The sequence below is a fragment of the Gossypium hirsutum genome, chromosome D13 (assembly GCF_007990345.1).
Source record: "Gossypium hirsutum isolate 1008001.06 chromosome D13, Gossypium_hirsutum_v2.1, whole genome shotgun sequence".
Classification (NCBI taxonomy): Eukaryota; Viridiplantae; Streptophyta; class Magnoliopsida; order Malvales; family Malvaceae; genus Gossypium; species Gossypium hirsutum.
In genome coordinates, this window is record NC_053449.1 from 62180142 (window position 1) to 62202236 (window position 22095).

At 33.0% G+C, this 22095-nt stretch overlaps 3 protein-coding genes and 1 pseudogene across 5 annotated transcripts; all 4 read left to right on the plus strand.

Annotated features, from left to right (window-relative positions):
- The first annotated feature begins 2848 nt into the window (after positions 1 to 2848).
- On the plus strand, positions 2849 to 5869 carry LOC107937201 (inosine-5'-monophosphate dehydrogenase 2). The gene is made up of 5 exons (XM_016870056.2): positions 2849 to 3355; positions 3443 to 4029; positions 4798 to 4977; positions 5284 to 5541; positions 5648 to 5869. The coding sequence occupies exons 1-5, from the start codon at positions 2974 to 2976 to the stop codon at positions 5717 to 5719; spliced, it is 1479 nt and encodes a 492-aa protein (XP_016725545.2). The 5' UTR covers positions 2849 to 2973; the 3' UTR covers positions 5720 to 5869.
- Positions 5870 to 6807: 938 nt separating this feature from the next.
- Positions 6808 to 12960, plus strand: LOC107937189 (eukaryotic translation initiation factor). The gene is made up of 9 exons (XM_016870033.2): positions 6808 to 7275; positions 8674 to 8745; positions 8933 to 9028; positions 9181 to 9405; positions 9915 to 10012; positions 10572 to 10659; positions 10824 to 11174; positions 11263 to 11505; positions 11616 to 12960. Exons 1-9 carry the CDS (start codon positions 7087 to 7089, stop codon positions 12654 to 12656), a joined length of 2403 nt encoding a protein of 800 aa, XP_016725522.1. The 5' UTR covers positions 6808 to 7086; the 3' UTR covers positions 12657 to 12960.
- On the plus strand, positions 7700 to 7821 carry LOC121226050 (uncharacterized; annotated as a pseudogene).
- Positions 12961 to 14616: 1656 nt separating the features above from the next.
- LOC107937187 (protein MULTIPOLAR SPINDLE 1) lies at positions 14617 to 19529 on the plus strand. 3 transcript variants are annotated; one of them, XM_016870032.2, is made up of 10 exons: positions 14617 to 14823; positions 14907 to 14964; positions 15066 to 15212; positions 15305 to 15361; positions 15629 to 15708; positions 15806 to 15860; positions 17343 to 17456; positions 17648 to 17840; positions 18582 to 18652; positions 19101 to 19529. In XM_016870032.2, exons 1-10 carry the CDS (start codon positions 14662 to 14664, stop codon positions 19283 to 19285), a joined length of 1122 nt encoding a protein of 373 aa, XP_016725521.2. In that variant the 5' UTR covers positions 14617 to 14661; the 3' UTR covers positions 19286 to 19529. The 3 variants fall into 3 exon arrangements, with proteins under 3 accessions (XP_016725521.2, XP_040965426.1, XP_040965427.1); XM_041109493.1 differs by lacking the exon at positions 18582 to 18652 and having other exon boundaries at positions 14630 to 14823; positions 19101 to 19438; XM_041109492.1 differs by lacking the exons at positions 15629 to 15708; positions 15806 to 15860.
- The last annotated feature ends 2566 nt before the right edge of the window (positions 19530 to 22095 follow it).

A 22095-nucleotide genomic window follows, 5' to 3' on the forward strand; every position in this document is an offset into this window, starting at 1 on the left:
AACGATGTTAACATTTTTATTAAATTTATTAGCTTGACATTTTGAAATAAAAAAAATACTAATTTGATAACTATGTAATTAAAAAAATGATGTTTTAATAACTTAAATTTAACAATGTTAGTTCGACTTGAATTTCAAAACCTTAAGAGTAGAGGGACTAAATTGCTATAAATAAAAGTGTAGGTACTAAATTTTAAATTTGTGAATAGTACATAAACTAATGGCATATTTAATCAGCTCCTAATCTATTTATCTATACTATATATATCATGCATTCAACTCAATTGAATAATGACTAAAATATTATTAATTTGTAAATTAAGTTATATTATTTTAAGAATATTTTTGCTCGTTTATATTTTTATATAAAAATATATAAAAAATTTCACGTATAAACATATTTAAACATATTTTTATATATTTTTATATTTGTAAAGATTTTATTTTGAGTGACCTTTAAATATAATTTAATTAAGATAAACTGAATTTAAAATGCATGTAAAATAATTACTCCCATTGTTCCAATTAAGATTTAGCTTGTTGCTCCGCAACATTCATAACAGTACCCTTTCGGTCAGAAAAAACTTTGCCCTTAAGGTTCTAATTAGGGAAAACCTACAGTATGTGACTCCGATCTTCCCAAATAGCAGCTGACTCCGAAAAGGCTTCCCACTGGACAAGCCATTGTTCCACAAGTCGATCAGCACATTCAATGAACTGCTTGTCAGGATCCACTAAACGAAGAGGAGTGACTTGCTGGTCAGGAACTCTCAACACACTTGTGATTGGGAGAAACGTGAAACATTGGATGTATCCGGTAAGTCGACTTTATAAGCTACCTCCCCAATATGTTCGAAGTATCGTCAACCAAGTTTGTGGTGGCATCAGTGACGAATAGAATTCTGTTGGAAATGCTGAAGTTTAACATATACCCAATTATCAACTTGGAAGACAACCTCCCTTCGATGCTTATTGGCAAAGTACCTCATATGTTCTTAGGCTTTCAATAAGTTTTCTTTAGCAACAGGAGAACAACATAATGGTTCAACATATATTTCTCGACAATTAGTGTTCTAACTGTTCCACAGATGTAGCGGTCTATAGTAGGTGGTGACGCTCGTACGGAGCCTAAAAAATGAGTCATGTGTGCAGCGATTTGATACGAAGTGGTGTACCGATATTCGGTTCAATGCAACATCATAACCCATGTATGAGGAGAATCCACTATGACACATCGTAAATACATCTCAAGACATTTATTAAGTGCTTTTATTTGACTGTCCGTTTGCAGATGATAAGGGATACTAAAAGCCAACTTTGTTCTTTTCCATCAATAGCATACATTTCCCGCTGATAGGTAGGAGCAACACACATACGATGGCATAACTTTTGACTGAAGAATGAAATTGGGTGTTGTTCCTGAGACAAAACCGCACCTATCCCCACTCCGGATGCATCCGTCTCCAAAGTAAACGGTTTGGAGAAATCCGATAGTTATAACACAGGCGTCGAACCCAAGTGGTCCTTCAAATTATCAAACACCTTTTGAAACAAGGAAGTCCATTGGAAGGCATCATTCCAAAACAAATCAGACAATAGCCCCGCAACCATAACATAATTATGATGAAACAACGATAGTAATTGTCAAGCCCTAAAAAGCTATACACTTCCTTAACAGAAATCAGTGCTGGCTATTGTGGAGTAGCATGCACTTTAGTAGGACCAACTGCCACGCCTTGGCGTGATATAATGTGTCCCAAATAGCCGGCGAATTCTTGGCTGAAAACACAATTAGACCCAATTTAGAAATCTTTTTCAAAAGTGCTTTTGAAAAAAAAAACAATACTTTTTGAGAAAAGCTAAAATTTCCAATTTTCGAAAAAAAATATTTTTGGGCCAATTATTGGCTTGGGAGAAGCACTTTTTTTTCTTCTTCTAAAAAAGTAGCTTGTTTAAGAATACTTTTGTTCCAATAGTTTTTTTTTGTCCCAAAAGTGCTTATTAGAAGCAATACTAAACTAACACTTAGGGTGGGTTTGGATGGGCGATTGGGTGCGGTGCGTTTAACTTACTTTTTGTCTCACGCTACAGTATCGCTGCAGTATCTAATCTCATTGCCACCGCTATTTTTACACTAACTGCAGGTAAACGCACCACCCATCAAAACTCACTCTTAGATTGCTTAGCCACAGTTTGGTGAGTCTGAAGTAGCTACAAGACTTGTCGAATATAGTCCAAATGAAAATCCCAAGTATCACCATAGATAATATCATCAATGAATGGCAACATTGAGTGACGAAGAAAAGAGCGAAAAGCATCATCCATAATACTCTAAAATGTTGAAGGAACATTGGCCAAACAGAATGGCATTATCAAGAATTCGTAATGACTATAATGTGTTCGAAAAGTGGTATTTGGCCAAACCATACGCTAAAGTGTATTTTCGAGTAAAATGACTATTCATCAAATTACGTTTTGTTGCTTTTATTAAAAGAAACGTTAAATAAAAAAAAGTAAATTGATTATTTCTACTAAAAATTTCATTTATTTTTTTAGTTAAAAATTTTGGTAGTTTACAGAATAATCAAATAGTCACATGTGATGTGTTATTTATTTAAACGTTAATGCATTAGTTTTTAACGGTAGAAATGAATAAAATTTTTAACAAAAAGACTATTTTACCCTTTAATTTAATATATCTATCAGATAATCACAGTAAAAATGAATGAAATAAATTTTAACATGAAAAATAATAATTTAAAAAAAATATCATTTTACTCTTTAATTTATTTATTTTAATCGAGAAAGGAAAGTATAATCTACCTTCTTGATACTTTTACGGCATCTTTTGCTACAATTCAAATTCCTTTGGGCATTACTTAAACCCCTCTATTAAACCATTCGAACGTAAACCCTCATTCATCCATTCCGACATAAACCCTAATCACCAAAACCAAAAAGCAAGCAATCAAAATGGAGGACGGTTTCCCAGCCCCAAAAACATTCAACCAAGGTTACTCATTGACATACGATGACGTTATCCTCCTCCCTCATTACATTGACTTCCCCACCGATGCCGTCTCTGTATCCACTCGTCTCTCTCGCAATATCCCACTCTCTATCCCTTGTGTTGCTTCCCCTATGGACACTGTCTCCGAAGCTCACATGGCTGCTTCAATGGCTGCCCTCGGTGGTATCGCTATTGTTCATTACAACTGTACTTCTTCTCAACAAGCTTCCATTATCCGTTCCGCTAAGTCACTTCGTGTTCCTATTACTCCCTCTGTTTCATTTGCTTCTCCTGTAGATGGTTTACCTGCTTATCATGGACGATATGTTTTTATTACTGAATCAGGTAAATTGGAAACTAGTTAGCATCCTTGTTGGGTTATTTTTTTCTCTGTTTTGGGGTTTTTAATGTTTGTGTAATTTTTACAAACAGGTGGTCTGCCATCCAAGTTATTGGGTTATCTTTCGTCGTCTGATTATGAGAATTTGAAAGATAAACCAGTAAAAATATTTGATTACAAGAGGGATTGTAAGAGTGTGGAGTATGTTAATTGGGATTGTGACTTGGGAAAGATTGAGACTCTTTTAGATGAAAAAGATAGTGATTTCCTTGTGTTGGAAAGGGATGGTGAGGCGGTCAACGTGGTGGTCAAAGAAGATGTGGAAAGGCTAAAGGGGTACCCGAAATTAGGGGCGGGAACAGTAGGAGCTGATGGGGAATGGATGGTGGGTGCAGCTATAGGGACAAGAGAGTCGGATAAGGAGAGGTTGGAGCACTTGGTGAAGGCAGGGGCCAATGTGGTGGTCTTGGATAGCTCTCAGGGTAATTCTATATATCAGATTGAGATGATCAAGTTCATTAAAAAGACATATCCTCAATTGGATGTGATTGGTGGGAATGTGGTGACTATGGCACAAGCACAGAATTTGATTCAAGCTGGTGTAGATGGATTAAGAGTTGGGATGGGGTCTGGGTCCATTTGCACCACACAAGAGGTTTGTGCTGTTGGACGAGGACAGGTAAAAAAAATAGAAACTTTTATTTCATGTGTTCTCTTCGATGGTTCATGATGATAGTTTGATAACTTTGCGCATGTTCTTTTGTATGAATGTTCTTCACTTTTCAGATTTATGTTCGGGTTAGTTTCAAGTCTTCAAAGCATTTATTTCTTATCAATATTATCTTTGGTAGTTTACAGAGAAAAATAAATCGGAATGATATGTAAGATGGCCTTTTGTAGGAAAAATGAGTTCCATGGATTTAAATAGTAGCTACAAGGTGATGTTACAGTTGCAATTTTCAGGTTTTATTACAATCTGACGGGATAGTATCCATTATGTCTACAATGGAGTGATCATTAGTGGAGATTTATGATTCAACCAAAAAAATACGTCTGCAAATGTTATTTAAATCTCTAAATGGAGTGATCATTAGTGGAGATTTATGATTCTTATCCAGTGAAAAACACGCATTTAAATAAAAGATAGTAGACTTATTTATAGAATATATCGTATTTTATGTGTGATATATGCTAAGATTACCTATCATTATCTCATAGGATGGACTGTTTATATATGTATAAATAAACATACTACTATTTTTGTTTCACAATTAAGAGTTTTATTTGGTGTTTGTAGTGCATATAACTACGTCTATCATGAATCATCTATACAGAAACTAATACCAGCTGACATTGTTAAATAATTAATTGAAAATATCATTTTACTAGATTATATCTTTCATTATAAGTTGCCAAATTTATTTTCTTTGTTTTTGCTACCTCTCAGGCAACAGCCGTTTACAAGGTGTCATCTATTGCGGCACTGCATGGTGTGCCTGTTATTGCTGATGGTGGCATTTCAAACTCTGGACATATTGTCAAGGCTTTGGTTTTGGGGGCCTCTACTGTGATGATGGGAAGCTTTTTAGCCGGAAGCACCGAGGCTCCTGGAGCTTATGAGTATAAGGTATGATACTGCTTTTGTTTTCTGTAGCTTTAGGCATTATAGATAAATTATGGTGCACTGCTCACCAGACAGGAGTTAGTGAGAGTCTGATTCTTACATATGCGAGTCTTATCCAATGACAAAACTTTTCTGTTTTACTTTTGGTTCTTTCATTGCCTTATGTAGTTTCATTGCTTTAGTCATCACTTGTTTCGCATATAACACACTCTTTTCTACAAACACAAAGAAACATATATATATATATGCATTTCACATTTAATTTAAATCAATCCTTTTCTGCAAACCCTCATGTTTTGTTTTTATTAGAATGGTCAACGTGTCAAAAAATATCGTGGCATGGGCTCCCTAGAAGCAATGACTAAGGGAAGTGATCAAAGATATTTGGGTGATACAGTGAAGTTGAAGATCGCACAAGGGGTTGTTGGAGCAGTCGCGGATAAAGGCTCTGTACTAAAATTTATACCTTACACAATGCAAGCAGTCAAGCAAGGATTCCAAGATCTCGGTGCTTCCTCTCTACCGTCTGCACATGAACTCTTGAGATCAGGCACACTGAGGTTTGAGGTATGATTAATCTCCTTTATAAGATCCCATGTCTTTTTTTTTCTGGTTTGTGATTTGATTATTGTTGCTTATGGTACACTATCATGTTGTCCTGAACCTGGAACAGGTTCGAACCGGTGCAGCACAAGCTGAAGGTGGAGTGCATGGTTTGATTTCTTATGAAAAGAAATCGTTTTGAGATTTTCCCTCAATTGTGCCATGTTGTTGATGGCATTCTGGTTTTCCATCTAACGTTTATAGAAACTTGGTTGATCTGTTAGCCTTTTTGGGCTAAGGTTGTTTATATGTACACTTTTATTAGTAATGCTTTGAGTTAATTTTTATGAAATTCTTAAACTACTATTAATAATATGACTTTTAATATGTTTTTTATGGGATAATATAATTTTTGGCATTGAATTTGGCAACTAGGTTAGTTTTCGTACCTGTAATTTTTTTTGTCAACTTTGGTACTTGAATCTATTTTGATTATTGAACTTGAAAAATATAAAAGTTTGATGAGATTTTTTAAAATCGTCAAATTATTGCTTGAAAATTTAAAAATTTATATGAACTTTCATGTGGAAAAGTGGTATAATCTTAAAGTGTCACATTTAATATTTTAATAATCGGATCTGCGATAGAATATGTCGAATATGTCAAAACAACTGTAGGTTCTTGTTTGGGAAAATGTTGGCCAAAATTGTATTATTATTTTTAATTATTAGAGAAAGTTGAATTATTTGAGTTTAATCGGATGAGCCTCCTTTCCATTAGATATTTTGAGTTTATTCAATCATGCACAAATGGAAATTTTTGATTTTTTCTTAAAAACTAAATATGTAAAACGTTAAACTTAAGCATTTTCGGTTAACACTTGAATTCAATCTTTAATATAAAGAAGTTTTAAAGGATATTTTTATTAACATTTATATATTTTATAATTGAATTTAAATAATAATTTTTCCATTCCATTAATAACCTAATTTGAAAACAAATTTATTTTGTCTGAGTCGGATCCACCTACCAAGTAGGACACGTTTCTCGATTTTCAACAATCCTGTTATAATTTGAAATCTGTAATTTCTCAAAATTACAATAAATTTCCTTTAAAAATAAAAATGGAAGTTACAATTAATAAAAAGGAAGGGCAAAGTTGTCAGTCAAAGCCAACGAAAAATTCCAGTAAAAATTACGACGTAATCTCCAGTTCATAAATAAAAATATATTTATTTATCTATTTATTAATTATTAATGACCAAAAAATATTTAAAAAAAAAACAAGGGTTTGTTTTTCGATCTCTAGTACCGTCCTCACATATACGTCCCTCTCTTCTCTTCTTTGCTCTCTCGCAGAAGAGAGAGAAACTCTCACTTTCAATCTCCTTTCTCTCTCTAGAAACCCCCCAAAAAGATTCCAATTTTTTACATTTAAAAAACTTAAATTTTCTCTCTTTTTTTTAATCTTTCATATATTCAGATTCAGCTTTTTTACGTATCGCTGAGTTATTTGTTCTTTTTTGAATCGGTCGGCAGAGATTGAATCTCACGTGATAAGATCTAGGTATGCAGCAAGGTGATAAAACGGTGTTGAGTTTAAGACCTGGTGGTGGTCGAGGGAACAGACTTTTTGGTGGTCCTTCGTCATCTTCGGCGTCATCATCATCCTCGTCTTCTTCATTAACATTTGGTTCCTTTTCTTCTGATCTTCCTCTATTTCGTTCCCATGGCGGTGGCGGTGCTTCTTCTCTTAAGGTTCAATATTTTTATCCCTTTTGATCTAGTCTTTTTGATTTGTGAGTGATTGCTAGGAATTCTTTTTATATATAATTATTAGTGCAGCAGCTGTTAGGGATTGAATCCCTAGCTAGTAGATTTGATTTGATTGTTTTTATTGTTGATTCTAACATTGTTTTATTGCAGTAGAGGTCCTCTTAATTAACAACTTGGTTTTGATGAATTCTATTTGATATTGACAAATTAAAGCCTATAGAGTTAGGTAATAGGTATTGCATTAGAACTTCAAAAGAGAAAGAATGTGATTTATCTCTAACAGGAACCCTGGTATTAGCTGAATTGTTTTTAATACTTGACTAATTAAAGAATATAGAGTTAAATATTACATTGTATCTTTAAAGAGGAAGAATTTTATTAGCTTTGTCTTAATTCTTGGTGGGTCACTTAGTATGTGTACTTGCTGTAAATATGGACAAAGGAAAAAAAAATATGTAGGCTTTAGGTGGGGCTTTAAGTTGGTACTGTATCAGTTCCTGATTACGCATAAAGGACCTACAACTACAAAAATAGAAAGTATCTTTTATGTTTTTAAACAAATATAGGTGTTCTATTGATAAAAAATCAAATAACTTGTCCTAGTTGTGGGTCAGTATTCTTAGATGTGTTTCAATGGTTGTATATGGAAGATGTTTTTGTTAAGGTTAACTGGTTTGCATAAGCAGAACTTAAGCATCATATATCTATATATGTGTTTTTATATATATCTCACCTTAAACAGTGCCACCCTAAATAGGTTAAGGTTTCTCTATTTTTGGTTGTTGTGTGAGTTAAAAAGCTCTTTTAAGTTGGTTTAATTGATTATCCCGTGTCTGTTTAAGTATAAATAAACAAGTTAATGGTAAATTATTCAGTGAACATGTATACTTAAATTCACGTGCACTCTAGTGGAGTTTCTAAACTCAACTTATGTATATGATATATATTTGCTGCTTAATTACTTTTTGATCTCCTAATTGAGAATTGTGGAGTACTAGATGTTGGATCTTGTGAGATCAGCCTTATGATACGAAATCTTTAGATTCCAACCTTGTGAGTTCTTATTAACTAAGTCAGGTTGAGGACTGTGGAGTACAAAAGGTTGGGTCTTATGATAACATTCTTATGATACAAAATCTTTAGATTTCAACATTGTGATATCTTATTATTTTGTTGTTACTTAATATTTGTGTGGCTTATCCTTTTGGTTTTGTTTGATAAGTAAGTTTTTTTATAAGTGTGTTAGGAGTATGCCTCATAATTTGCACGTTTAGTTTCCTGGTTTATCCTTTAGCTTGTTGATATGAATGTTAACATGCTGCTTGTTGAATTATTTTTGGGTGGTAGAATCTGAAGTTATCAATTTCCTTATTGTTGTAGGCTGGAGACTCACGTTTTGAGGGCCGTGAACGTGTGCGGTACACTAGGGACCAACTTCTACAGCTTAGAGAGGTAATTGTATGAACTTTTGCTTAATATATGTCAACTGTGCATCTGCAAACTACTGTTGCATTTGGCTAGAAAAGAACAAATATATGCTTTTTATTTGCATGCAAGTTGTTCATTTTTGTTAGCATTCTGTTTCAATTATATTGAGTTGATCATGCTATATCTGATTATGCTTCTCACTTTCTCTTAGGCTGTAAAAGTTGCTGATGAGATTCTTAAAATCAAACAAGATTTTGAAGTGGAGCTCTTCGGTGAAGATAAAAGCTGGAGTCGTGGAGAAAGCAATGTAGACTCTTAAGTGCTCTTTACTTTTTTACTTTTCAAACTTATCCTAACAGCAATTAGCTGCCCTGATGAAGTTCTTGTATTTTCAAATAATTTTGCCAAGCAGTCATTCTTTGTTAACACTTGTTTCTCCATTCTCTGTACTTTTGCTAGCCTCCAAATTATAGTCAGAACCGCTACTCTGAACCTGACAACCGTGATTGGTTTAGCCGTTCAGCACAGTTTCCTCCGGCTGGAGATGAGAGGTCCCGGGAATTGCTTCGGGGTAGAGATTTGGGGAACCGATTTGATTCCAGACAACAAGAAGCTAATAAATTTAATCGCCAAGAACAATTCAACCCTCAAATTTCAAGGGCACAAAACTCTTCTACCCAAGGGGTAAGATAAAAAGCTTCAATTAAGGTTTCCCGTGTCTTCAACTATTTATTTTTTGTGTTGGGCGAGTATTTGAAGCATCTTGTGGCTTATTCCTTGGTCATAAAACTTTTATTGACGAGCTTTGATTAGGCATCAGTGCTGGAATCAATAGTTCCACTCTATTTAAGGTTGTAACCTTTAGGTATTTACATCAATCTGAGAGTAATGGTTCAATAAGTTGCACACCTAAATGATTGCTCTGAATTTTCTTTAAATTTGTTTGACATGTAATGATGAATTGTTCAACAGCATTAGTAGCCTTACATATAGGATTGTGTTTTTGTTTATTTATTTCCATCCTATATTAGTGAGGAAGCATATAAGTTGCTTAGCTTTGGCGTCAGTCCTATTGATATTTTTTTTCATGATGATAATATATTAGCTTTGTATTTATTCCTATTTATCGCTGCAGCTAGCTATGCATATCATTTTTCTTTGGCATTACCATTGGGTTTTCTTTGTTAAATCAGGGAGGATCTACTCCAGCTTTGGTTAAGGCTGAGGTTCCATGGTCGGCTAAAAGGGGAAATCTTTCAGAGAAAGATCGTGTACTAAAGAGTGTTAAAGGGTAAATACATTAGAATTATGTTTATGTTGCTTGCATCATATACGGTAAAATTAGGTTTTTCTTTGATATTTAGGTTTTCTTATCATATATGTATTTCTAATATCTGTTGAAAACCCATAAAAAAGACCTCGCACTTGTTTATGTTATCCAGGATTTGGTTTTAGGGTGCCATAATAATCTATGTAGCAAAATCATGTAGTAGAAACATAATTTTCTTCCTTAATAAGTTAATAGAAGCAAGGCATTTCTGTGAGCTTTACAACAATAGCATTTCTCAAGGTCTACCCGAGTTCTTCAGAGTTTAATGTCTTTTTTATATGGTTGGTATTAGAACTTTTAGTTCTGGAAGCAGCTGAATATGAGATGCTTTCATGATGAAAAAATTTCATGGTGGTAAAAGATGCGAATGTAGCATCTGATTCCCTTGCTAGCCTTGACTTTATTGCCAACTTGCAAGGTGGTTTCATTTTTTTTGAGTATGCGTGATAAGAAGAGGCAAGCGTTCTTTTGTTGCATTATTAAATTAACTGTGAACTTAATGGGTGTGTTTTCTGTGTAGGATATTGAACAAGCTGACTCCTGAGAAGTATGATCTTCTGAAGGGCCAACTTATTGATTCTGGTATCACATCAGCTGATATCTTGAAGGTTATTATTTCTACATTTCTGTTTTATTTTTTGACATTGTCACACCTTTTTCTGTATGTAGATGTATATGCACGCACACGTACATTTTATGTATATTGTGTTCTTATATTGTTACGGCTGGTTGTAAGATGAAATCATTGATGGTATCTATGTTGTCTTTACAGGGTGTTATTTCTCTAATATTTGAGAAGGCTGTTCTGGAGCCGACGTTTTGCCCTATGTATTCTCTCTTATGTTCTGATCTTAATGATAAGCTGCCCTCATTCCCATCTGATGAACCTGGTGGAAAAGATATTACATTTAAGCGAGTCCTCTTGAATAACTGCCAGGAGGCATTTGAAGGAGCTGACAAGCTTAGGGAAGAAGTGAGGCTTATGACTGCCCCTGAGCAAGAGATGGATCGTAGAGATAAAGAAAGGATGGCCAAGCTCCGCACTTTGGGTAATATTCGTTTAATTGGCGAGCTTCTGAAGCAGAAAATGGTACCTGAGAAGATAGTCCATCACATTGTACAGGTGATTGCCGCTACTTCTGTTTCAACCATGCAAATTGGAAATTTCAGTAAGTCATGCTAAATAATTTTTTTCCTTTGGTGCCAAACAGGAACTTTTGGGCCATGACAGTAGAGCTTGCCCTGCAGAGGAGAATGTTGAGGCCATTTGTCAGTTCTTCAACACTATTGGTAAGCAACTTGATGAGAGCCCAAAATCGCGGCGAATAAATGATACATACTTCAGCAGATTGAAGGAATTGACTACAAATCCTCTGCTTGCTCCAAGGTTGAGATTTATGGTTCGTGATGTTCTTGATCTTCGTGCAAACAAATGGGTTCCCAGACGGGAGGAGGTGGGTCACAATGCTATCATTTGGGTTTGATTAGATAGATAGGTCCTGTTGGCATGCCTATGTGAATGGGCTTTAATATTGACGTTTTCTTTGTGTATGGATTCCTGCAGGTGAAAGCCAAAACAATTACGGAAATTCATTCTGAGGCTGAAAAGAATCTTGGGCTGCGTCCAGGTGCTACTGCAAGTATTAGAAATAGTCGTGTTGTTCCAGTTGGTTCTGTGAGTACTGGTCCTGGGGGATTTCCTATCACCCGCCCCGGTACTGGAGGTTTGATGCCTGGAATGCCAGGAACCCGGAGAATGCCTGGTATGCCTGGAATGGACAATGATAATTGGGAAGTTCCTAGGGGTCGGTCAATGCCGAGGGGTGATGCACAAAGCCTGCCTGTAGGGCGTGGCCAGTCACCATCAATCCAAAAATCTTCAATGAATCCAAGGCTGTTGCCTCAAGGTAGTGGTGACCTTATGAGCGGCAAGACAAGTGCCCTATTGCAGGGAAGTTCAGCCCCTCCTGCTTGGCAATCCAACACTAGTTTGGGTGCCGAGCCTATGGCACAACCTTCTGTTTCTGCTAAACCTGTGCCTGTGGCTGCTGTGTCTCCAATCGCGGAGAAATCTCCGGCCCCAGCTGCAATACTAAATCCAGATGATCTTCAGAGAAAAATACGAGCGCTGTTGGATGAGTATTTCTACGTTAGGCTGCTTGATGAAGCTTTGCTGTGCGTGGAGGAACTAAAATCTCCATCACACCACCCTGAGGTTGTGAAAGAAGCGATTTCAATTGCCTTGGACAAAAGCCCACCGTGTGTCGAGCCAGTCTGGAAACTTCTTGAATACTTGTTTACAAAGAAAGTTTTTACTGCAAGAGACATTGGGACCGGATGCCTCCTCTACGGTGCCTTGCTGGATGACATTGCCATTGACTTACCGAAAGCACCAAATAATTTTGGAGAAATAATCGGGAGACTCATTTTGGCTGGGGGACTAGATTTTAAAGTGGTTAAGGAAATCCTTAAGAAAATGGAGGATGACCTATATCAGAAAGCTGTATTCGACGCAGCAACGAAGACCATTAGCTTGAATCCATCTGGGCAAGGCCTGCTCGATGCATCAGCCTCCGAGGTCGAGGCCTGTCAGAATCTATTCTAAGTTTTGCATGCTACTTATTATTGTTGTTCTGTATCGGCAAGGACTTGTATTATTTGATAAAGTTGCAGCTGCCAAGGACAGGTAAAATTTTCTCGAGTTGTATACTTTTTTTTTTCAAGGTCATCATCAGCAGTGTGTTTATTGAGAAAAAAAAAGGACAGCAAAGCATAGTACCATGGATTTGCCTTGCCTACAATCATCGTCAATATGTCATTTATACTAATTTTGATACAGTGTTCTTGCACTTTCTTAAGTGTGAAAGCATTTAATTAATAATAATAGTAGAATCTAAAATGTTTGTTTCCTTTTTTGTTGAACAAAATCAGATAGTTGGCTAAAGATTCTGTGATTCATGCAACTTCTATTGATTATCTATTTATTGCTTGAATATCAACCTTTTAAGGGGTATAATTAAATGTGAGTGTTTGATCGAATTGAGTAAAAAAAAATTCAAGTTAATCGAGTTGATAAGTTTTATCTTATCATCCTAATTCGATTTTAAATTTTTTTAAATTGAGTTGAGTTTCAAGAGGAGTTGTTATCAAAATTAGTGTAAAATGATATCTTCACCTTTGCTCAACCTAACAGTACAGAAACTTATCATTATGGCCCAAACATTCACACAAGGAACAAAACAAAGTGAGTCATTTGTATCGAAAATTAACATAAATGAATTTTGATGGACATACTATAATTTTCTTTCTCTTCAAAGGTATTCTAACATCTAAATCAACTTTAATCTTAAGATAGTTCTTGACCCCCGATTTAATTGTTTCGTGTCATACTCTAAAAAACGCACAATAAAATTCTCCAATTGTTTTGCCATAATCTCTAAAAAGAAAACTGGAGATAAATCATTAATTTGAATCTAAAAAGCAGAGAAAATCAAAGGGATTTGTATCGGATCTTCATTATTCTCTAACCAATGGGTAGCTAGTAAATGATTGTTGAATGTCCATAGAGCCCCATTAGCCACTCATTTAACATCCATTTCATGAAAAATTTTGAATAAATATCTCTTCTAACTCAAATTTGAGATCTAGACACCTCTAGAGGATGCTACAAGTTCGTCATTGTATTCCTCATAGTCAGAAAATGAATAACACTAGCTGTTAAGAAACATTCTACAAAACAGCACTCATACGTCGGTTTTTGCAACTTCGAATCTATCGACAAAAGCAATGCCTCGTCTTCCCCATCTTCTATATTAAGACCTCCATCTCCTTCTCCATAGTTGAAACTCAACAACAATCAATAGATCACCCTTTCCAATATCAAGTATTAAACATCCAAAACGAATAAACCTTTAAAATGCTATCAAACTTGAAGACGAAAACTAAAACAATATAAAAAGACAATAATATGCCATGACAAGCATATAGAAAAGCGTGCTACATAGAGTAGACTTTTTAATAAAAAGATTTTCTATTTATAAAAAAAAAAACCCTAAACTTTTCCACTTGATTAAATTGTATAATTATATTGTGGATATCAATTTTACTATGTGTAATTATTATTGGTGAATTAAATTCGAGTCAAAATTTTTTCAATTATTAGTCTTTGTATTATATTAAGTTGTAGATTTAGTCTCTATATTATTTAATTTGGGGCTAAGCCAGTTTGTTATTTTTATATATTCGTCACAAAATGCTAGTTAATAGATTTGACAATTGTCATTTTGACTCAAGTCTAAAATTTTAAAGTTTGAAATTTGTAGGGACACTAGGAATTATCAAATTGGACTAATAGAAAATTTTAGTCAAATAGATTTAATTGCTACAAATTGGGTCAGTTACGAAATTTTATAATTCAAAAAATACATGAGCTAAATTTGATCAAATTAAATTATATAGATTAAATCTAAAACTTATTCATAGTAGAGGGGCTAATATACAAAATTGACCTTTAAAATCCGCAAGTCTATAAAAATTGATCGAGGGGAAAAAAACAACCCGAAAAAGGCCAAATCTCCCGCTCTTTTTTGAAATTTGGAGAGAAATCAGAAATGTCCTCCAGTGAACACCAAGCACCATCGGCAGCGACAAATACTTTAAAAGAAGAACCATTAAAGCTAGCCGTTGCCATCTCTCTTCTCCGATCAAAGTTTTTACAGCGCCATCCTCCTCCTCCTTCCCTGTCCGATGACGCTCTTAAATGGAAGCGAAAGGTCTCTGTTTCTTTCATTTTCCACTTCCCTCTTGCATTCACCAAATTTATGTTTTAATTTATCTTCTTTCGATGTAATTTTAGGCGAAGGAGCGAAAGCAAGAGATTCTCAAGCTCAAGGACGATCTCAAGGAAGCCGAAGGTTCTCTTTACAATTTTTCTACTCTTTTATTTTTCTCCCTTATGCCTACTTTCAGTTTTATTTGAACTTCTTAAGGTTGAGTTTATGTATGTATTATGTAGAGGCTTCGCAATGTGATATTTTCCCACAAACTGCTTCTTGCAAGTGTTATTTCTTTGATAATTTGGGGAAATTAAGCCCTAATCGACTTGGAGACGGTTCTGATCGTAGATTCCATGATGTTCTTCGTCGAAGATTTCTCAGACAAGGTTAAATTAACATCATTAGTTAATAATCAGAATCAGCTATGTTCTTCTCAATGTTTGCTTAAAACGTTATGGTTCCATTTTCTGCTTTGCAGTTCGATTGAGAGAGAGAAGGAGAACATGTGGATCATCTCGAAAACGGCATGCTTTCGGTACATAGGACTTTTGAGTGGACTTTTTTTTTTGAATATATTGCACTTTAATCTAGCTCTATGCTTTGAATGTCAGTGACCCGATCTATGTTTCTTAGCTTTTGAATTCTGGCAACGTGTAGTAGTTATTGATTTGAATACATAGCTTCTGAATTATGGCAACGGGTATGCTATCGATGATTTGACCGTTGCAAAAGTAGTGCCAGTTTATGCATGGACTTTTCTATTGTAGCTGAACTATTAATTGGAGTTCTATTAAAACTACAGGCTTTAGCGATGAAGATCAAGCTGAGCAGCTTAGGGCTTCGGTTGATTTTCTTGTGGAGCTTTGCAGTTCTAGTTCTCCTGTAGAGTGATTTCCCTTTTTCTTCTGGTTTTTGTTTATCACTCTAAGAGATGTAAATCCATAGTTTTATTTCTTCTTATTTCATACCTTCCTTATAGGTTCAGGAATCTAAATTCAAAAATTGGTCTCACCAAGCTGTGGATTTCATTTTAGGTAATCATGAAATGGTATCACAATCATTTATTGGAGCTTATGCAATTTGTTTCAGTAGAAATTAATGCACGATCTGTTTCAATTGTTAAGCTCGATGCATGGACTTCTACGCTATTGCCTTTTTTTTAAGAATCTCGCCATCTAAACATATATATTCAAATTAATTTAGTAAAAATCGCTTCTCTCAAATATAATTGCTTTTATAAGTTCAATTTTCAATTCAGATTAAGATATCTCAGTCCCATGGTTGTTTCTTGTTTAGATTACCAATAGCATAGTGAAAAAGCCACAAGATAGTTGGTGAGAATAGCTGTGAACTAGAGCATTGATTTTGTAGAGATCAACAAAAGGAATATCCAATCTATTTAGATTGTTGCTGCTCCTGGATATGGCGTTTCTTCGAATCCAATAAAACAGGATAAGTTGCAATTAGTGCTTGCCAAATGCCATTTTCATTTTCAGATCGTGGGACAATTATTTGAAAACTCGATTAAGGCAGTCATTTATTTTCTATAAGAAACAGAGTTGGTACAGAGTTGAACCTCTTTGTTTGTTTTCTCTACTTACGGAATAGATTAAACTTTTCCTCCATTAGACGTTTGACAATTGGGTGGACTCATCCTGTTCATAGAATATAGGAGATGAAATAAAAGCCTAATAAAACTGGAGCATTACCCTGATTACTTGACAGTGCCTTGTCTGCTTACCATATATGAAGTTAACATGGGACAAAAGTAAGGTTAGTTAATACTGGAGAAGGAAAAGCTTCTATTCCCTTTTAACGTATCTTGTCTTATTCTAAAGTAGATTATATGTGTATCTGATTTTGACATCACCGATTAATTTATATCTGAGTCAATGGCTCAAAGGCTGCTTTTGGAATAAAGTGTTTTGAAACCAAGTTAATTATATGAAACTTTAGAAATAGCATTGGAAAAGGCAGAGGGTATAGAAAGGATTGCATATTAAAGATGTTTGAACGTTGGTTAACCTTGAAATCAAATTGAAAAAACAGAATTATAAATTTGTTTTTATGATTTGTGTTTTGTACTAGTTGGAGGATTTGTAGAGGCAGATAGAATATTTGAAAATGAGAATGCACAAAGGTTATTGAGAAATAAGAATCCCCGATCTGACTCAATTGAGCATGGACTCAAGTCACCCAGATTTAGGCCCCCTTTGGATTCTGCAAAACTCACGTTTCAGTGAGGTTGCTCTCTTTTCTTGTGTAAATGAGAAAGGAAGCTAAGAAAACGAAGATTGTTTGTCTGATGTAAACTAGTGGTTGTTCAGCATTGTTGAGTCTGAAAGGCTGTTTGAGATTTGAAAGTTAATGAATACCCGATGATTTTCATATTCATTTTGTGCTCTTTTCCCTTAGTTTCTACCGACATTCATTCTTTACTTACTCTAACGATTGAAGCTTTCTACTTGTCTTATCTGTGTGCTGATTTTTCCTACTCTTTCACGTGTCTTCTCAAGCGGCATTGAAGAATCTCTTATCGATGGGAAAGAACTTGGAATCTGTTGAAGGAGTTGTTAGCAGATTAATCATGTGTTTGGTTAGAGAGATGTCTTCTCCATCAAGAAGAGATGGTAAATAGTCCATCATGGTTGGAACCTACTTATATTTGTTGTAAGTTTGTGATAAATAGAAAAATTTTGGTTCTTGCTTATATTAGCATCTGTCGATGGTAGAATTCGGATGTTGGGCGTCTTTTTTCTCTTCTTGTCTCCTTTTAAATTTTAACCAGTTATTTATTTTTGTTTTCGACATGCTAATACAGAGGCACGTAAAAGTGACACAAATTCCCAGCTGGACATCCAACATTTGCTTCGTAAGCTTGGATGTCAATCATACATTGGACAACGTATAATACTTTCAATTTCTCAAAGAATATCTGTACTGGCAGAAAGTTTACTCTTCTCGGACCCATTTGATGAAACTTTTCCTGCCATGCATGAGTGCATGTTTGTAATGTAAGTATTTCTTGGTTAGCCAATCCAGTTTTTCATGTTTTGCTTTCCTCTAATTCACCTTTGTTTACTGCATCTTGTTAGTTTTAGTTTGGCAAGACAAAATGTTACAATCATTAGTCACAGTTATCTCAAATTAGGAGATTGGACAATCATGTATTGACCACTCTTTCTTTTTCCCTGTCTTTCTCCTTGTACGTGAGGATTTAGCTCTATGTTTTTCCGTTTTTCTTACCATCATGCATGGTGTCTTTGAGAAAATTGCATTATGATTTGTTATATAAACCACAAATTATCCTGGATTTATATGTTACATCTTGGGTTTTTGTTTTGTCTTCTGCATACTGGAATTTGTTCTTTCTTTTATTCAAATTTAAAGATTTCTCCTGGAATCTTTATGGTTGTACTGTATCGAGTTTCTAGCAATGGAGGAGAAGACATGATAGCTCAGAAATTCATTTTGAATCATTAAGTTTGTTTGCCTTAGATATATCATTGATTGCAGATTATTTGTCAAATCTTGGGTTTTTCCTCCAAATATCTACCATGCCATTGGAACAGAATTGTCCTCTTGACTAAAATTTTAAAGACCTGAAATTTCATGAACACTGACTGGAGCTTTGAATGTCCAAGGATCTTTTATGAAATGAAAAGGCTATCTAATACTGTAGATTTGAATATGCATCTAGACTTCATGTACAATGACAAGCTCAGTTTTGACCTGTTAATTTCTGTGGGTAACAGGATCCAGCTTATTGAGTTTTTGGTATCGGACTACTTGTTAACCTGGTCAACAAATGAAGACTTTGAAAACAGTAGGCATCACCACTCCTTTCTGCACCTGATAATTTAGTTCTTATGTATAATATTGTTGCCTCCTAGGCTCCTACCGATTCACCGTACTTTTCCGATAACGTATCAATTATCACCTCATAATTTAGCTTTTATCGATGTAGTACTTTGCAAATACCAGACATGCAATGGCAGCACTATAAGCACGAAAAACGTCCTTGACCCTTGCATTTTGCATATATGTTCATTGCATATGGTACAATTTGCCCCCAGGAGATAAAAAATGGTATGTGAGTATCGGATATGGGTATGTATCCGACATGGGTATGATTAGTTTTTCTAAGTTTTCCATGTATTTGAAGGATTCTCGAAGGCTATATCTCCATATCTCCATATAACGAAGAATCCCAGCAACATAGGTAGTGACCATATTATGAAATGATAAATGACATTGGCAGAGGCATATTGCAGGTGTTTTCGAAGAGTGGGTGACATCACTTCTCCAAGCACGTAAATCTGTTGAAGTTTTAGAAAGCAGAAATGGTCTTTACGTGCAGTATATGGATCGAGTGGTGGGAGAATTGAGTAAACTAGTGGGTCAGAGTCCGGCGCTGCTGAAGCTCAATTCAGGTATATTTGATGCCCTTCTCAGTTAGTTTTATATGTGCAACTGCAAAAGTCCTTTAGGTTCAGCCAATGGGAGTCACATTACTGAAAATAAAAAGCGATTCTTGGGATAGCAATGTGTAAACCGTGCTTAAAAACAGACAACAAATTTATCCAAAAAAATATAGAGAGAGAGAGAACAAGTTTAAAGCAGTTTATTGATCCCTTTGTGTTATCGTTCTTTTTATATCTTGATAAATTTAGAATATATATAATAGAAATTATGTGATTTTAACCTGAGTTATTATAATATTTTCTATTTTAATTTTATCATTTCAATAAAAATATTATTTAATTTTCATATCAATTTTTTATAAAATTGTTACATAATTATTTTTATCAACATTGCGAATATTTCATAATTTAATTTATTAGGAATATAATTTGGCATTGCGGGATTCATCTACTATTTAAAAAGTAAAATGATTTATTAGTCTTATATTTTCATAAAAAAATTTGAAATTTAAAATTGTAGATTAAAAAATTTAAATATTATAAACATTAAAGTAATTACAAAATATTATGTAAAATGTAAAGTTAAATCAAATTTAGATGAAAAATTTTGTCATTTTTAATTAAGGTAAGTCAATTATATAAATTTAAAAAGAAAAGTTGTTAAAAGTTAAATTGTATACATGTTACATTTTTTTATATAAAAACGATTTAATTTATCTATAAAATCTTAATTTTTAAAATTTATCTAGAAATATATATAATTAAATTTAAAAAATATTATCAAAAGTAACAATTTCTTAAAATTTAAGAGTTTTCATTAAATATGAAAACATTTACCTACTACAAATAATCTAATTATAAAAGTTGGTTATCTGAACAAAAGTTATAAAAGTAAATAATCTAAATGAATTTAAGAAAATAAAAATTAAAAAGAAAAGTGATTGATAAAATCTAAAAATACTTTTCTAAGATTAATTTTTACTAGTTTATATAAATATGTAAAAAAAATAAAAATAAGAGACAATAATATAATATTGAATTGAGTTATTGTAATGCCATTAAAATTATTATTTTTAAACATAATTTTATTATAGGTTTTTATCATATCTATGTTTTTTGATACAATGACTATAATTATTTATAGCTCTTCTTCAATCCTTAAATAAGAGGATAATGTACTTTAGCGCATTCAAATTCACGTTCTCCTGCACTGATAACAATACTGATATTTATTGAGCTAAGACTCAATCAATAAAAAAATTAATTGAACTAAGCAATAAAAATAACTTAGCTTTTATAAAGAAAATATTAAAGAATAAAATATATAATAAAAATTAGAAATTGTATATATAATATATAGTAAAAATTAAAAAAACTAAAGGTCTATCTTGAAATAAAAGAAAAAAAATACATGCCATGTAAGGAAAAAATCAAGTTAATACAAAATTAAATGCGTGGTGATTAATACAGTATGAAATTAATAAGTTAAAAAAATTAAGTAATTTATATATTTTCATGAAACACCTATTTTGACATTGGGTTTATTTTAAAATACTAACATTATCTCTAGTTACTCCAAAAAAAAAAGTTAATTTATTTTAATGGTGATTACTCATACTAATAATAAGTAAGAAATATTTTCATAGAAAATAATAATTATAAAATGTTTGTAGCAATTTAAAGTTAAAACTTGTATATAATATCTATAATAAAAAAACTAAAGGTCTATTTAGAAATAAAAGAAAAAATTTCATGTAATGTAAAGAAAAATAATGGTTAATATAAAAAAGAAAAAAAATACATGCAATGCAAAGAAAAATCACGATTAAAACAAAATTAAAAGTATAGTAATTAATACAATTTAAAATTCATAAGTTCAAATAAAATTTTAAGTACTCTTTGTATTTTCATGAAATACCTATTTTGACCCTAGATTTTTTTAAAGTACTAACATTGTCTTTATTTACTCCTAATTAATTTAAAAAGGAGTTGGTTTTATATTAAATATAAAGTTAAATAGTCTCTTAGAATGATGTTTTGATTGTATTGGGGTTTTAAAATTTTGATGATTTATGTTCAAATTTCATTATGTAAATGATACGTCGGTTTTCACCATGTTTATTTTAGTTTAAATTCTATCATGTGTGGGTCTTGATTGAAGAAATTTCAATCATCAGTTTATTGTGTTTTGTAATATTTAATTCTAATTCTAATTATTTAAATATGTATTATTTATATATTGAATTGTGTCTTAATCAATTAATTTGATTTAATTAGCTTTTTTTCAATTCCTTAATGTTAATTAATTTCAATTAACTTTAATTAAAATTTTGAATTTAATTGTTTTCAGTTAATCTCAATGAATAATTTTGACCTAATTAAGTTGCAAAATTTTCTAATTGAGTGATTGTGCTTATAAATCTCTTCTTATATTATGCAAAGTATACATGCTTTATTTCTGATTTAATTCCATTGTTTTTTTTCTTTTTTGTCATATTAGATTAGTATTAATTAACAAAAATAAAGTGAGATCTTCCAAATGATGTAACTTGGATCACAAATGGTTGACATTTTCGGGAATTCCTAATGGCCCCGTTATAATGTAGAGGTTGGAGTAAATTTTGAGGGAAAATTATTAAAAAATTATATATTGATTTTAATTTATATATATATTAAATTTTGATTTGATTGAATTTTTATAAATTATTAGTAACGTTATTGAATTAGCATAATTTTATATTGATATATTGCATACACAAATAATTATATTAATTTAATATAATAATAATTATTTATTTATTTTTTAAATGTGTATAATTGAATCAAAATTAAAGTTTTATTTATA

Coding starts and splice junctions, on each gene's coding strand:
- LOC107937201 (XM_016870056.2), top strand. CDS start 2,974: ATGGAGGACGGTTTCCCAGCCCCAAAAACATTCAACCAAGGTTACTCA. Junction 3,356..3,442: donor TGTTTTTATTACTGAATCAG/GTAAATTGGAAA, acceptor TTTTACAAACAG/GTGGTCTGCCATCCAAGTTA. Junction 5,542..5,647: donor CAGGCACACTGAGGTTTGAG/GTATGATTAATC, acceptor AACCTGGAACAG/GTTCGAACCGGTGCAGCACA.
- LOC107937189 (XM_016870033.2), top strand. CDS start 7,087: ATGCAGCAAGGTGATAAAACGGTGTTGAGTTTAAGACCTGGTGGTGGT. Junction 10,660..10,823: donor CATCAGCTGATATCTTGAAG/GTTATTATTTCT, acceptor TTGTCTTTACAG/GGTGTTATTTCTCTAATATT. Junction 11,506..11,615: donor GGGTTCCCAGACGGGAGGAG/GTGGGTCACAAT, acceptor GGATTCCTGCAG/GTGAAAGCCAAAACAATTAC.
- LOC107937187 (XM_016870032.2), top strand. CDS start 14,662: ATGTCCTCCAGTGAACACCAAGCACCATCGGCAGCGACAAATACTTTA. Junction 14,965..15,065: donor CGATCTCAAGGAAGCCGAAG/GTTCTCTTTACA, acceptor TGTATTATGTAG/AGGCTTCGCAATGTGATATT. Junction 18,653..19,100: donor AAATGAAGACTTTGAAAACA/GTAGGCATCACC, acceptor GGCATATTGCAG/GTGTTTTCGAAGAGTGGGTG.